We start from the raw sequence: 15,952 nt of genomic DNA, 5'->3' as shown, positions 1-15,952 counted from the left end.
AAGGGGCATTCCCAGAAAATATGATAACGGTTTGCATTTTGATTTCCACAATTTCTCCAGCAAACAGGGAGGTTACTATCATAATGGAATTTCTGAGAGGGTGTAATAAAATATCTTATCAAGTTTTTCCATCCAAACTCGCTCCATTTCTGTGAATTGGTATACTTCCATTAATACCTCCATATTATTGTCCATTTTTCCTCAAATATAATTATCCCTCCTTCCTTCTCCCATTTTGTTTTAATGTATGGAGTCAAATGTGTTTTAAGATTTGACAAACCCTTATACATGCTTGAAATGATTCTACTACCATTATCTGAATTATAGCCCTCTATTTTTCTAAGCTCCATGTACCTATCCAAGAGGGTCTTAAAAGCCCCTACTGTATCCACTTTCACCACCGCCAGTGGCAGTCTATGTTCCCTCTAAGCTGTGCACATGCGTGCACACGCGCACACATTTTTCAACCAGCGTGCAAAGGAAATTAATGTGCGCACAAAAGGTTAGTTACCTAAAATAATGTAGTAATTAATAATTATACTTATTGACTGTTATTTCTGTTGACTAGTTAGTCGGTTTTTCAAATATCACAATGCACGTCACTAATTTACGTCACCTCAACTGTCCTGTTCCGGTTTGTACAGCTGCATCACGGCGGCAGCCATCTTTGGCGGACAGTGTTCATATCGTAAAGTTTACAAAGAGCTGTTTCAAATCCTGTAGATAGCTTACTAAGTTTTCATTAAAGAAAAATTATTGATTCACTATGTCGAATTCAAAAGAAGCGAAGGGCGTGAAGCACAAAAGAACTGGAAATTTGTTTAAAGTTGAATGGCTTATCAAAATAGTAGAAACTGCTACACCAAAAGCTCATGAGGTCATGAACGTTCAGCTACGAGAAATATTCACGTATGATTCGAAAACTGGAGTTACCTGTTTGTATTGTCGTTTGTACTGGATATGTTAATGAGAATCAAAAGCTATCAATTGGATGGATGTTCTGTTAGTCTAGATAGAGTTTACAAAGAATGGGTAAATACTAAAGACAGGAGAGAGAAAAAAACTGAGTGACTTAAATATGGATGTTATTTTGTTGTTATTCTGTGCAGTTTTATGTCAAATATTTTGTAAACTACATAAACTGTGCCATGTGTGCATTCAGTACGCACATACTCTGCCACAGTAAAAAAAATTTGCACAACATAAGATTTTTGCACACACTAACTACTAAAAATTAGAGGGAACATTGCTGGCAGAATATTCCATGCACCCACCACTCTCTGTGTGAAAATCTTGCCTTTGACATCCCCCTTGTACCTACTTCCAAGCACCTTAAAACTATGCCCCCTCGTGTTAGCCATTTCAGCCCTGGGAAAAAGCCTCTGGCTATCCACATGATCGATGCCTCTCATCATCTTATACACCTCTATCAGGTCACCTTTCATCCTCTGCCGCTCCAAGGAGATAAGGCCAAGTTCACTCAACCTATTCTCATAAGGCGTGGTCTCCAATCCAGGCAATATCCTTGTAAATCTCTTAGGCATTCTCTCTATAGTATCCACAAACAAGCAAACAAATAAATAAATAGTGTTTCCTTGCTTCTTATCTTTTTTTTTCATTATGCCTGTTCGATTCCTGTTAACAAACATTGCATTTATTTATTTGATATAACACTGAAGAGTATTTATTTATTGTACCTGAAATGTGTGAAGTTTCTGCTAAATTCAGTTCACAATACAAATAAGGTGAAGTTTAACATGAACACACACAGAATGCTGGAGGAACTCAGCAAGTCAGGAAGCATCTACGGAAAGGAATAAAACCCTCCTGATGGAAGGGTTTTGGCCCAAAACATTGACTGTTTATTCCTTTCCACAGACACTGCTTGACCTGCTGAGTTCCTCCAGCATTTTGTATGTGTTACTCTGGATTTCCAGCATCTGTGCGTTCTCTTGTGCTTTTGATGCTTTAAATAGCTCCACGTGCTTTTTAAACTAAAGGCCAAACACAACTTCCACTTCTCATCTCCTGCCAATTTGGCCCCAGCAGTCCATGCAATTCCACTGTACATTTCTTCTCCTGGTCCTTTCATTGTTGGCCTTGAAGTTTACCTTAATGGTAGCCTACTCCTATTGAAATCTCAAGCTTCAAATTTCTATTCAAAGTTCAAAGTTAATTTTATTATCAAAGTACATAAATGTCACCATATACATCTCAGAATTTCATTTTCCTGTGAGCATAGTCAGCAAATCTGTAGAACAGTAACTATCACCGAATCAATGAAAGATCAGAGTACAGAAGATAACAAACTATACAAATGCAAATATAAACAAACACCAATAAATAACGAGAGTGAGTCCTTAAAGGGAAGTAATTGGTTGTGGGAACATCTGTATGGATGAGCAAGTGAAGAATCTATCCCTTCTGTTCAAGAGACTGATGGCTAAAGGGTAGTAGTTATTCTTGAAACTGGTGGTGTGAGTCCTGAGGCTCTTGTACCTCCTACCTGATGGTAAAAATCAATCTGATGTTCTTCCATAAATTCACCTGTGAGGATCATGAAGGTCAAGAACTTGGGTCCACCTGATTAATGTTTGGTTTATTTCCACATTAAATAGAACAAAGATCAGAATAAGAGTAAAATGAGAACCAGAAGCTGGATAGCTGGTCCTTCACTTGAGCTTGCTCTGCAGTTTCTTATAATCATGGCTGATCCAATCTTGGTCTCAGTATCACTTTCCAGCCTCTTCTCCCCATCTCTTCAGGTCGATGTAGTTCAAATGCCTGTCTGTCCGTGTCTTCAAATGTCTGTCAGACATTGCACCTGGGATAGAGAATCCCAAAGAGCCACGACCCTCCAAGTGATGAGATTCCACATCACTGTCTTAAATGGAGAATTCCTTATTTTGAAACGATGATGCTGTTCTGGAAAATCCCACAAAGGGAAACATCCTCTCAGCAACTTCCCCAGGATCCAATGTGAGTCTAAGGATTCTCTCATTCTTCTAAACTCCAATGAGCATGTTAGTCTCTTCTTCACCCACCCAGTCCCGGAATCAATCTTCTCTGCACCATCTCCAATCTGAACACATCCTGACCATAATATGGAGACCAAAATGTGATACCAAATAATATAATTGCTTCCTGTGGCAAAATAAAGATTCAAAAATTTGCCCCCAACAAGTTGTCCCTGTTACTCCAAAACAATGGGAATGAAGTGTTAACACTAGGGGGCACTCAAACTTAGCATTAAGATTGTAAATGAGTCGGCAGAGAGAATTGCTTTGCTTTTATGAATGGTTTTATTGAAATGCAGAAAGAGAAACAGCGTAATCATGAATACAGAAATTGGACTAAATCCTATAGCGCAAGTTTGCTTCTTTCATCAAAAATTAAAACTTATGTCAATGTTACATAGTTGTAGTGTGAATGGCTTGGAAGCTCAGAATAAAAAAGATACTTGTGGTGTATTTTTATGTATATATATATATAGATTGCAAGAAGAAGAATGTTCTGCATCAGTTGAAGAAAGCCAGTCCAAAGCAAAAAAATAAGTGCTGGAAAGAATAAACTAAATAGCCAACTTCCGAGATGGCTTTCATACTTGTTCTGTTTTGGCCATTGGTATTTATACATCACTTGCAAAACAAGCATTCCAAAGACAACTAGTGCAGCAACGAGGCAAGTACTAAATGCAGACTTTGTTCTTGGATATGGTTAATGTGCATTAAAAGGAATAACTCCAATCAAATTTACTTGCTGCTGTTCAGTAAAGATATTTCAAAAGTTCTAATTTCAATGAAGAAAACAGAATTACTCCATCAATGTGCATCGAAGCTTCATCCAACTGGTAGAGTACTGCTTTGTGGATTATTTGGCATTTTGTGTGAGAGGCGGCATTTTCTTGAAACCAAGCGGGAGAATTGTGAATTGAATATAAAAATGAAAACGGGGTCTTTAAAAAATTATTTTTACAGCTATCTCTATACATGGCAAAACAGAATAAAGAGTAATATTATTCTTGTATGTCTGTGGCTTATTCTGGCTTAACTTGAAAAACACTGAAAATCATGTGTACAGAGATACATGTGACTTTATATTTTTAGAATATATTCATATGATTTGTTTGCATAACACTGCAACAGCTTGCATATTAGAGTATACTGTATATTTTCAACGCCAATACAGATCCAAAGTTTCCTCCACTATCAACCCCCATAAACTCAGTTTATTGGAACATTATGCCATAACGTGCTCATTATCTGCATCTACAGCTAACCAGAGGATTACTCATTCAAATTTCTAGCAGTTGTGCTATAACCATTTATCAATTTCAGGAATAAAAAGAAATCAGGAGAATACCTATAAAAAACAATTATAATGGTAATTCTAACACATTTCATTTTATTAGGCGGGTTAAAAAATATAGAAATATTAGGTATGGTAATCAAATTTAACTGTAGATCATAGAAATTAATTATTGTATTCTCCCAGTTTACATAAAATGTTTTGAAATAAAAGGTTCATAAAACAAATAGAAAAATCAATTAAGTTTTGGGAAACTTCCTTTAAAATGTAATTCCAAAATTTTTGCTTGAAGCACGGAAAACATCAGATCTTTTTAATCCACGGCATATCCTCAGAGCTGTTGGAAAGTAAAATAAATATTTCAGTCAAATGAACCTTGAACTGCATTATCATTACTACAGGACAATGAAGGTGAATCAGGATGGTAGAGCACAGTGATGATTTTCATACAGATTTGAACTTGCAAGTCTACACAAAGTGACAATGTATATATGGTGAAGGTGGTACATTCAGAAAAGAATCAAACACCAATCCAATTAGCCCATCTGGCCACAACTGAGTATCTCAAAAGCAGTAGGAACAAGATAAAGTGAAAATTTCGGGAAGTTTAGAAGTAGAGAGAGAAAATTTTCCTCTTTTCCTACTCCGGCACATGGGTTTCACATCAGGTGAATGCAGAGTTAAAGCTGTGAGGACAACACATCTCCAGTAAAACATTTCTGACAGTAAGTACATTTTGTCAATCTATTTAAATGCACAGGGGTTTTGATGGGACTTTGCTGTCAGAGTCCAATCCCCTCTCTCTCTCTCTGATTACCTTGATGCTTTACCTGATCACTCCTCCATTCTGAAGAGTGATATCACACCCAGGTACCGATTCAACGCAAAATTGCACAGGGAAAGCACAAACTGCAGAAATTTAAGGTAGTATTTAGAACAGAATTTGCCTGGGTCTTTTCTGTAGAGCAGTAAATCATTAAAGATCATGGTCAACTGTCAGCCAACTCTCTCAAAACGGTTACAGCACAAAAAGAGGCCATTCGGTCTGATGAATCTATACTGGATCCATGTAGGAACTTAACTCATTTCCCCAAAACCTCTCCACCACATTGCAAATCTTTCCTTTCAGATTTAGCCACTTTTTGAATGCCATATTTAGATCTGTCTCTAATTGAATCCACAATGGTGAATTGACTTGAATTGAACTGAATTGACTTTATTTCTTCTTATATCTTTCACATACATGAGGGGTAAAAATTATGTCTCTGTCTAAATGTGCAATCATAGTAATTTATAATAAATAAGTAGGACAGTCAATGTAACATAGAGTACACTCAAATCAGTGTGAGTTAATCAGTCTGATGGCCTGGTGGAAGAAGCTGTCCGGGAACCTGTTGGTCCTGGCTTTTATGATGCAGTATCATTTCCTGGAAGGTAGCAGCTGGAATAGATTGTGGTTGGGGTGACTTGAGTCCCAATGATCCAACACACCTGTCCTTGTAAATGCCTTGAATCACGGGAAGTTCACAACTACAGATGCGCTGGGCTGTCCGCACCACTATCTGCAGAGTCCTGCGATTATCCATACTAGGCACAGATGCAGCCAGTCAGGATGCTCTCAACTGTGTCCCTGTAGAAAGTTCTTAGGATCTGGGGGCCCATACCAAACTTCTTCAGCTGACTGAGGTGAAAGAGGTTGTTCATTTCACCTGTGGCTTTTCTGCAGCCAGTGTCATAGGTCCAGGGTTTTGCCTGGGGCCAAGGGATGGATTGTGGGCTAGGTAAACTGTGAGAGCCAGGAATGAGGTCCAGAACAACAGGGGTCAGGAATATGGGTATGTGTGCAGTCGGAACCAAGGTTTTGAAAGCTTATTATATTTCTCACTTCCTGAGACACACTGGGTTCCCTGAGAGTTTATTATTCTACTGTGTAGCATGTAAAAAATAAATTAAAACCATGCTGGGAAGTATTAGCACAAACTAAATGTGGATAGCAACAAAAAATCTGCTGGAGGAACTCAGCAGGTAGGTTGTTTGTTGTTTGAGTTTCCAGATCTCCAGTCTCTTAGACTCCAATAAAAACTTCTAGTCTGGCACCAAAGCTGCGAGGTGCCGTTTCTTTGTAATGTTAGTGTAATACAGAGTGAAATCCAAACAATGCAATTGTAAAATGCCTCGTACAAAGTCTCGTGATATTTTTATGAAGCTGTGATACATCCTAGGATGCACTGGGACACATCATCAGTGATATAACCTGGGGTCATCTGGTTATGAAGCACCAGGTTATATGGGGTCCTGACGAAGGGTCTCGGGCCGAAACGTCGACAGCGCTTCTCCCTATAGATGCTGCCTGGCCTGCTGTGTTCCACCAGCATTTTGTGTGTGTTGTCGCTACTTAAGGACTCTTTATCTTGTTATTTCATGCTCCCATTTTATTGTTATTTATTTATATTTGCATTTGCACAATTTATTGTCTTCTATGTTCTTTCTCTTTCCCTAATCCTGTTTACAGCTACTATTCTATAGATTTGCTGATATGGCCACAGGAAAAAGATCTCAGGTTGTATATGTTGACATGTATGTACTCTGATAATACATTTTACTTTTAACTTTAGGTATTCCAATTTTTGTGGTTTGATTTTTTTTGGTCCCATGAATTAATGGAAAGTAAATAAAATGGCTCAACTTCCAACTAATTTCTGAAAAAAAAAGGATTGCCTAATCAGGTTTTCACTGATCTACTTGAGATTGCCATCATCTCTAGTCCCCCATGAATTCATTTCTTTCATCAATGTTTCTCATCTAGATTATCAGACTATTTTTAGGATTTTCAGTCAGTTCTGAGAAAGGTTTGGGCTGAGGAGGCAATGTTCATTCATCAAGAGTTGAATTTGATATTAAGTAATATATATTCAAAGATTCATTTCTAAGTGAGTTGCAACATCAAGTTAAAGTTAAATTCTGCCCGCAGAAGTGGTAGGAAAACATTGACAACTGGGTAAGCCACATGACATGGTTGTCAAAGATGTCAAATACATTGAACTTTAAAAAAATTAAACATCTGACAAATTTGAATAATTAAGTCTTTAATTGGCTGATATTTTGAAATGGAGAGCAACAGGTACAAGGAACCAAGGCAAAGAACAGGGAAATCGTTGACGCAAGTGTTTGAGTGAAACTCCACAACTTTGCCCTCATGACCAAAAGGGTGAGAGATTTTCCTACCAAGAGAGGCTAAATAATTTGACTCTGTATTCTATGGAGGTTAGAATAGTGAAGGGTAATCTTCTTCACATATACAAGATCCTAAATGAGCTTGACAGGGTAGATTTTAAAAAACGCAAACACGAGGAAATCTGCAGATGCTGGAAATTCAAGCAACGCAAACAAAATGCTGGTGCCCAGCCTGCTGCATTCCACCAGCATTTTGTGTGTGTTGCTTGACAGGGTAGATGTTGTCATGCTTCCACCAGTGGGAGAGTTTCAAACAGAGGTATATAACTATAAGATAAGGAGCCAGATATTCAAAATGTAGAAATTTCTTCTAGCAGATGGTATTGGACCCCTGGAATTAATCTCGGAAAGTTGGATCACTGGAAATATTTAAAGTGGAGATGGATAATTATTTGATGGATGGTGAATTTGAAGGGTACTGAGAAATGGCATAGAAGAAATGTTGAGGCCAGCATTGATCAGCCATGGTCATACTAAATGGTGGGGCAGCCTTGAAGCCTGAAGGCATAATCCTGCTCCTATTCTCTCATGTTCCTTATTGAGTCAGAGCACAGTTAGTAAAATTGGCAAACACATCTTAACACAACTTCAGGATCTCTGCATTCATTTGGAAATTCCCAAAGTTGATGGACAGTTTCGCAGGGAGAAGATATCGAACAGCTGGTATTGCGATACAAAATTTTGGCCTTAGTCCTTTCCAGTGTAACTTTAATTTCTGACATTCGAGGAACACATTTCCAATGTTCCACTTAACACAACGAAGGTTGCAACACATGAAACACGAATTTACTGCTCATGTGCAAGTGAAATCTATATATTTTTATGTAATCAGACTTCTACAGAAGCATAAATGTTAGAGTTGGACAGTTACAGATTATGCCCAATCTTTAGAACAGCGGCACACGTTATACTTACTTTTAAATCAAGTTCAGAGAGGTAACATAGAATTTATCAAACTCACATATTAAGAAAGACATACCTAGCTTCTTCCTTCGATATAGTCTTTCCTGAGGCTAGAACTTCAGCTACTTGGGAAACCACAGGATCATAATTCAGACTGCAAACTGCAATGACTGTATCTTCTCTAATAATTTGAACAAAATATTACAAATTATATGCTTTAATTCCAGTTTCTTAAAATACAGAATCTGCAAGTATTTTTCTTATTTAAATAGATTTTTGGTGAAGACTTACTTGATATAGAATGCAACAAATCTCATTTCATCCATATTGCCATGAATGATTACTTCTTCATAGCCTACTCCATATCCTGGCAGAAAACAAAAGGGTAAATTTCAGGAGAATTAAATGCATGATTGTAATTGGTATATATGCTCTAATTGATTAGGAATGTCTCAACCAACTGAATATGCAAAATTAAATGTCATAGAATTGAAAGGAATCTCAAGTGAAACTTTTATATGACCAGGATTCCCACTCGGGATCAATAAAGTACTTACTATTAATATTATTCCATAGAAATTTAATTATGCATAACACATTATTCAGATGAGACTATGAACTTTATTACTTTTAAAGAAAGTATACAATGTCAGCTAGTGTTTGAGAGTGGTGTCAGCTTAATAGAGTTAGAAAACTATAGTCAGAATGAGAATTATTATCAATGTCATAAATGATGTGAAATTTGTTTTGCAGCAGTAGTACACTGAAAAAGCATAAAATCACTATAAGTTATAACAAATAAATAAATAAACCCCACCAAAAAATGAATAACAACATAGCACTCATAGGCCTTTAATAAATCGGAGGGGAAGAAGCTGTTTCTGAAAACATCGAGTGTGGGCCCTCGGACTCCCCCAACACCTGCTAGATATATAGTAACATCAATAAAAACAACACAAACGGGAGAAGGATTGGTTTACTAAACTACTCAAGCTGACTCTGCTATTCCCACAGGATCAGAGCAGTTCTGACTTCAGCCCCAACTCCAACACTTGCCTATTCCTCAAAACCCTAGACTCCCAAACAGTCCAGCAATCCACCCATTTCAGGCTTCGTTATGATTCGGTCTCTCCAGCTCACTGAAGAAATCTAAAGATTCACAATTTCAGAGTTCATCCTACATTTTAAACAGGAATTTGTACTTAATACAACATGAACAAAAGTGGAAGTGAAGGTATGATCAGAGACCAAACTAATCAATCAATTTGTTCTCCATGCAAACAAACCCAAAAATGAAGTACAAGGCTTGAAATTAGTGACCATTTCCTCTGCTAAAGCAATGCACTCGGAAAGGATAGAGTTCCACTTTTATAGTTCCCGTACATTTGACACCAGTTCGTATTACTGTTAGCAAATTACTCAGCCACGTAGCACATCATCCATTATACAATCAGCACTTACTGCTACACCACAATATTTCACAGTCACGGTTGCACAACCATCGATGTGAAATATTGATGCAAGTTGATAGAAACGTGGAAAACCTACAGCACAATACAAGCCCCCTTTGGCCCACAAAGTTGTGCTGAACATGTCCCTACCTCAGAAATTACTAGGCTTAGCTATAGCCCTCTATTTTTCTAAGCTCCATGTACCTATCCAAAAGTCTCTTGAAAGATCCTATTGTATCCGCCTCCACCACCGTTGCCGGCAGCCCATAAATATTAAGAACATCAACTAAAGAATCATTTATTTCATAAGTATGAAAGTAATAATGAAAACAAAAAATTTGCAGGTGCCTCAAACCTAAAATAAAAACAAAAAGGTTGCAAAATCCATACAAATATTTGACAAAAGGCTTTTAATCTCAAAGATTAATTTTAGCTCATCATAAACGCAAGAGATTCTGCAGATTCTGGAAATCCTCAGCAACACACACACAAATTACTTGGAGGAACTCAGCAGTTCAGGAGCATCTATGGAAATGAATAAAGAGTCGATGTTTTGGGCTGAGACACTTCATCAGGACTGGAGAGAAAGGGGAAGAAGCCAGAATAAGAAGATGGAGGGAAGTGAAGGAGTGTACAGAAGATAATAGGTGAAGCCAGGTGGGTGGGGGAGGGGATGAAGTAAGAAGCTAAGAGGTGATAGGTGGAAAAGGTAAAGGGCTGAAGAACAAGTAATCTGATAGGAAAGGAGAGTGATCTATGGGAGAAAGGGAAAGAGGAGAGGCATCATGAGGAGGTGACAGTCAGGTGAGGAGAAGAGAAGAGGTAAGAAGGGAGCCAGAGTGGGGAATGAAAGAAGAGGGAAGGGTGAATGGGAAAAATTACTGGAAGTTAAAGAAATCAACTTTCATGCTATAAGGTTGGAGTTCAAGTTCAAGGTTATGTTTAATTGGCATTCAACCATGCATGAATACCCATGAATAAAGCCAAATGAAAGGATGTTACTCCAGGGCCAAAGTGGAAAACACAGGACTAACAGACACATATAAGATAACAAATACATATAGCATATAAGACAGCAGTAAAGTACAGTATATAGTCCAAGTCCCTGAGTCCATGAGTGTTGCAGCAGTCAGCAGTTGAACAATACAGTTTGTCTTCTGCTGAGTGATCACTGGGGAGGGGGCAGCAGTGACTCCAACATGGATGCCACACCACACCGCCTCCAGCATTCCCGTGCAGCCCCCAACTCCGACATCTCTCCTTGGGTGGCTGTGAACAGGGGACAACATGGCTTGAGGGCCAGTCTTCGCTACGACTGAGGCTGCGCAGCTCTCCCGCCGTCCACTAATAAACCAATGAATGGGACTTGCAGCAGTCCTCACCACCAATATCCAAACTTTTCTTGTGATCACAAGAGAAGTGACTGAGATGATCACTTGCTATTAGTCTACATGCCAACTTCACGCACCGACACCTCTCTGTTGTAGTTAGCGTCATAATCCACTCCAAATCCAGCTCCTTCGGTTTCTGTGCCAATGAGCAACTTGTTGAAGGAGTAGACCCATAGTATTTTAAGTTATTAATGTCCAGCAGGGCACTGCGATTACAAAAAATACAGTAACGCCTGTGGTTGACCCCGAAGCCGCTGCATCTGAGTGCACTACCTAGGCAAAATATGAGGTGTTTCTCCTCCAACCTGAAAGTAGCCTCATTGTGGCAGTAGATGGACCAACATGGGAATTGGAATTACAATGGTTAGCCACTGGGAAATGCTGCTTTTTGTAGATGGAGCAAAGGAGCTCGACAAAGCGGTCCTCCAATCTACATCAGGTCTCACCAGTGTAGAGAAGGCCATATCAGGAATATCAGACACAGTGGACAATCCTGAAAGATTTACAGGTGAAATCTTGTCTCATCTGGAAGGACTCCTGAATGGAGCTGAAGGAGGTTGTGAATGGGTAGGCGCAGCAATTCTTTCACTTGAAGGGGTAAGTGTCAGAAGGAAGATTAGTGGTGAAGGACAGAAAATCATAGAGGAAACAATTCCTGTGGAAAGCAGAGAGTTGGGGAGGGGGGAGGTAAAATGTGCTTGATGGTAGGATCCTGTTGAAGATGGTGGAAGATGGTGCAAACTGTGGAGAATGATGGATATGGAGGCTCAAGGGATGGTAGGTGAGGACAAAAGGAACTTGATACCTGTTAAGGTGGCAGGAAGATGGGGTGAGGGCATGTGTGTGAGAAATGGAGGAGATGCATGCAAGGGCAGCATCAATGTTGAGGAAGGTAAATCCTGTTCTTTGAAGAAGAAGGACACATCTGATGTTCTGAAGAGGAATCCATCATTCTGGGAACAGATCCAGCAGATACAAAGAAACTGAAAAAATGGAATTGCATTTATATAGGAGACAGGGTGGGAAGAGGTAGAGTTATGATAGCTGTGGGAGTTGATGAGATTATAAAAGATATCAGTGGACAGATTGTCTCCAAAGATAGAGCCAGAGAGTTTGAGAAATGGGAGAGGGGTATCAAAAACTGACCAAGTGAATTTAAGGGCAGGATGGAAGTTGGAGGCAAAGTTGATGAAATTTGAGGAGCTCAGTATGGGTGCATGATGCAGCACCAATGCAGTTATCAATGTAGCAACATCCGAAATACAAGGATCCAATTGCACAAGGAGATATTGAGGCCAAGGTCTTGAATTGTATTGATTAGTTTTGAGGCGATGATAGTGCCAAATGCCGAGCTGTAGCTGATAAAGAGCATCCCGATGTATGCATCTTTACTGTCCAGATGTTCCAGGATTGAGGAATATGTTTCAAAGCACTTCATCACAGTAGATGTAAGTGCTACTGGGCAATAGTCATTGAGGTTCTTCTAGACACCGTTATAATTGAAGCCTGCTTGAAGTAGATGGGTACCTCAGATGCCAAAGCAAGAGGTTAAAGATAATCGATGAACATTCCAGTCGGTTGATCAGCATAGGTCTTTAGTACTCGGCCAGGTACCCCATCTGACTCGGATGCTTGCCGTGGGTTCAGCCTCCGGAAGGCGCTCGTACATTGGTCTCAGGGACTGGAATCACAGGGCCAACGGGGGTTGTATGGTTCCACCATGTTTTGATGGTCACAGAAGGCACTGGGCTGATCTGGGAGCGAAGCTTTATTGTCGCCTATGTTGCCTGGTTTCACTCTGTAAGAGGTAATAGCATTCAAGCCCTGCCACAGCTGTTGAGCATGCTCCAGTAGCTCAAGTTTGATCCTAATTGCCACTTTGCACATGAGATAGCTTTCCGGAGCTTGTACCTGGACTTCTTGCATCTTACTTGATGGGCAGTACTGAATGCCACTGATCTTGTCGTCAGCAGAAGGCGGATCTCATAGTTCATCCAGGGCTCTGCTTGAGGAAGATTCTAAATGATTTTGTGGAGACAAACTCAGCTAGGACTCTTTTAATAAAGTCTGCGACAACACTGGTGTATTCATTCAGATCCTCTGATGTGTGTTTGAACACGACCCAGTCCACCAACGTGAAGCAATCTTGTATCTGTTCCTCTGCCTCCTGTGACACCTCTTTGTTGTCCCTATCTCTGGAGCTTTGCTCTGTAGCTTCTGCCTACATGCATGTAGGAGAAGTACAGTCAAGTGATTGATTTCCCAAACTGTGGTCCAGGAATAGAACTCTAGGCACTTTTAATCATATAATAGCAGAAATCGAGTGTGTTGGAACCACTGGAGCTTCAAGTTATATGCAGATGATAATTGGGCATAGATTTCTTCAAACAAGCCTGATTGAAGTCCCTGACCATGATTTGAAATGCATTGAGTCCCCAGATCTTCAGAACTTTACACAGGAGCACAATCGAGTGCATCCTGACTGGCTGTGTCATTGCCTTGTTTGGTGAAGGCAGCATTTAATTCTTGGGTGCCTGAGTAATATCAGCTTTTGGTGGTATGTAAGTTGCAGTCAAGATCACGGAGGAGAACTCTCTTTGCAAGTAGAGTGGTCGGTACTTAATCATTAAATGTTCCAGGTGAGGGGAACAACAGTGCAACAAGACTGCCACATCTGAGCACTACAGAGAGTTTATCATGAAACACACACCGCCACCTCTGCCTTCTCCGAATCAGCAGTTCTGTCCATCCTGTGTATCAAGAAGCCCTCAGCTCTGACTGCTGAATCTGGCATGTTCAGAGTGAGCCATGTCTCCATGAAACACAGAATGCATCAATTCCTCATCTCTCCCTCCAATACACTAATCTTGCCGTTAAGTCCTCAATCTTTTTCTCCAGCAACTGTACAATTGCAGACAAGAGGCTGGGTAGAGGAACTTCCATTGCTTTGTGTTTCAGCTTGACTTAAGAGTCCTCCCCTCCTCCCACTCTTCCACCTGTGATGGTGTAACTTCATCTGCTGGAAGGAGCTGTACCTGCATGCTTGAGAGTCAAGTCCACTGAGTCCTTCAGAAGATGATGAAATCGCTAGTTCTTTAAGATGGTTCAAAAGTACGTTGCTTAATAGAAAATTACAGGTTGCAGATTGCAATGAGTGTAATTCGGAAGAGGTATATTTATTTATTTTATTTCTTACATCCAAGGGAGTAAAGATCTTTATGTTGTATCTCCATTGCAATGTACAAACAATAAAGAGGGGAAATATGAGAAGATATTGCCCAAACACAAAGATTGTGTACATAATTGTTTCGTATACGTGTATTACAGTCGGATGCACAATCAGATTATGTACAGTCAGATACACAATCAGATCAATGAGTATTAATAAATCTGATGGCCTGGTGGAAGAAGCTGTCCCGGAGCCTATTGGTCCTGGCCTTAAATGCTGCAGTACCATCTCCTGGATGGTAGCAGCTGAAACAGTTTGTGGTTGGAGTGGCTGGAGTCCCTGATAATCCTCCGGGCCCCTTTGACGCACCTGTTGCTGTAAGTGTTCTGATTAGAAGGAAGTTCACATACACGGATGCACTGGGCTGTCCACACCACTCTGCAGTGCCCTGCGATTGTGGTTAGTACAGTTCCCATACCAGGCGATGACACAGCCAGTCAGGATGCTCTCCTGAGCAAGTCCTGAGGATTTGGTGACTCATGTCAAACTTCTTCAGCCATAAAAGTTCATGCTGCTGATGCATGACTGTATTGCTGAATCCGGCTAAAACCAAATCATCAAGCTCACTGATAACACAAGTGGCTGGCCTCACAAACAATTACGATGCGACGGCATTCAGAGAGGAGGTAGAGTGGTTCGGAGAATATCGAGAGCACACATGGATAATACAAAAGGGACGTGTGTGGACTTTGGGAAGGTGCAGGCTGACCAGTCCTTAATGCACATGAACTGCTCCTCCATTGAGATTGTTAGGAGTACCAAATTTCTGGGAGTGGCCATCTCACCTGGCCCCTCAAACACCACTTCTTCGATCAAGAAAGCACAGCACCATCTCTAGTTCCTGAAGAGAAATACTGTGGGTGAGCGAGGATTCCCCCACCCCGCCGTTCTAACGAATTATAGGAGTACCATCGAGAGTGCCCTGACACCTGCATCACCATCTGGGACGGGAATTGAAAGGCATCTGACTGCAAATTCCTACAAAGGACTGCAAGAACTGCTGAGAGGATCGTCAGAGTCTCTCTTCCAACCATCAGAGATATTTACAAGGAGCGCTATACTGTATATGCAGGGCCCTTAGCATTGTCAATGATCCATCCCATCAGTTCAACAATATCTTTGACCCCCTACCATCAGGCAGGACATACAATAACATTAGGACAAGAACCGTTAGGAGGGAAAACAGCTTCTTTCCCCCAGGCTGTGAGGCTACCGAACTCCCTGCCGTCACCTAGGTCTCATCACATATGAAGTGCCAATAGTGCTATACTCTTCACGTTTTAACTTGTGTTGTAAATGCACCTCATTATTTGTTAATTTATTTGTGGCAATATCCCTTCATGTGTTGCATGAAGTTGTGCTGTGCACCATTGTCCGGAGGAACGTTGTTTCGTTTGGCAGTGTGCTTGTGTATGGTTGAATGACAACAAACTGAA

General features: G+C 40.2%; 1 protein-coding gene across 1 annotated transcript in view; it reads right to left on the bottom strand.

Moving 5' to 3' along the window:
* Positions 1–3,279: 3,279 nt before the first annotated feature.
* Positions 3,280–15,952, bottom strand: part of aifm4 (apoptosis inducing factor mitochondria associated 4) — a 53,841-nt gene continuing 41,168 nt past the window's right edge. The window contains exons 17-19 of the mRNA XM_073053491.1: positions 8,737–8,812; positions 8,522–8,626; positions 3,280–4,645 (exon numbers count right to left, since the gene is read on the bottom strand). Coding sequence (XP_072909592.1) covers positions 4,612–4,645; positions 8,522–8,626; positions 8,737–8,812 — 215 coding nt within the window. The 3' untranslated portion in view covers positions 3,280–4,611. The remainder of the gene's footprint in view (positions 4,646–8,521; positions 8,627–8,736; positions 8,813–15,952) is intronic.

Source organism: Hemitrygon akajei, chromosome 8 (assembly GCF_048418815.1).
Source record: "Hemitrygon akajei chromosome 8, sHemAka1.3, whole genome shotgun sequence".
Lineage (NCBI taxonomy): Eukaryota > Metazoa > Chordata > Chondrichthyes > Myliobatiformes > Dasyatidae > Hemitrygon > Hemitrygon akajei.
This window is presented reverse-complemented; position numbering and strand designations above follow the sequence as displayed.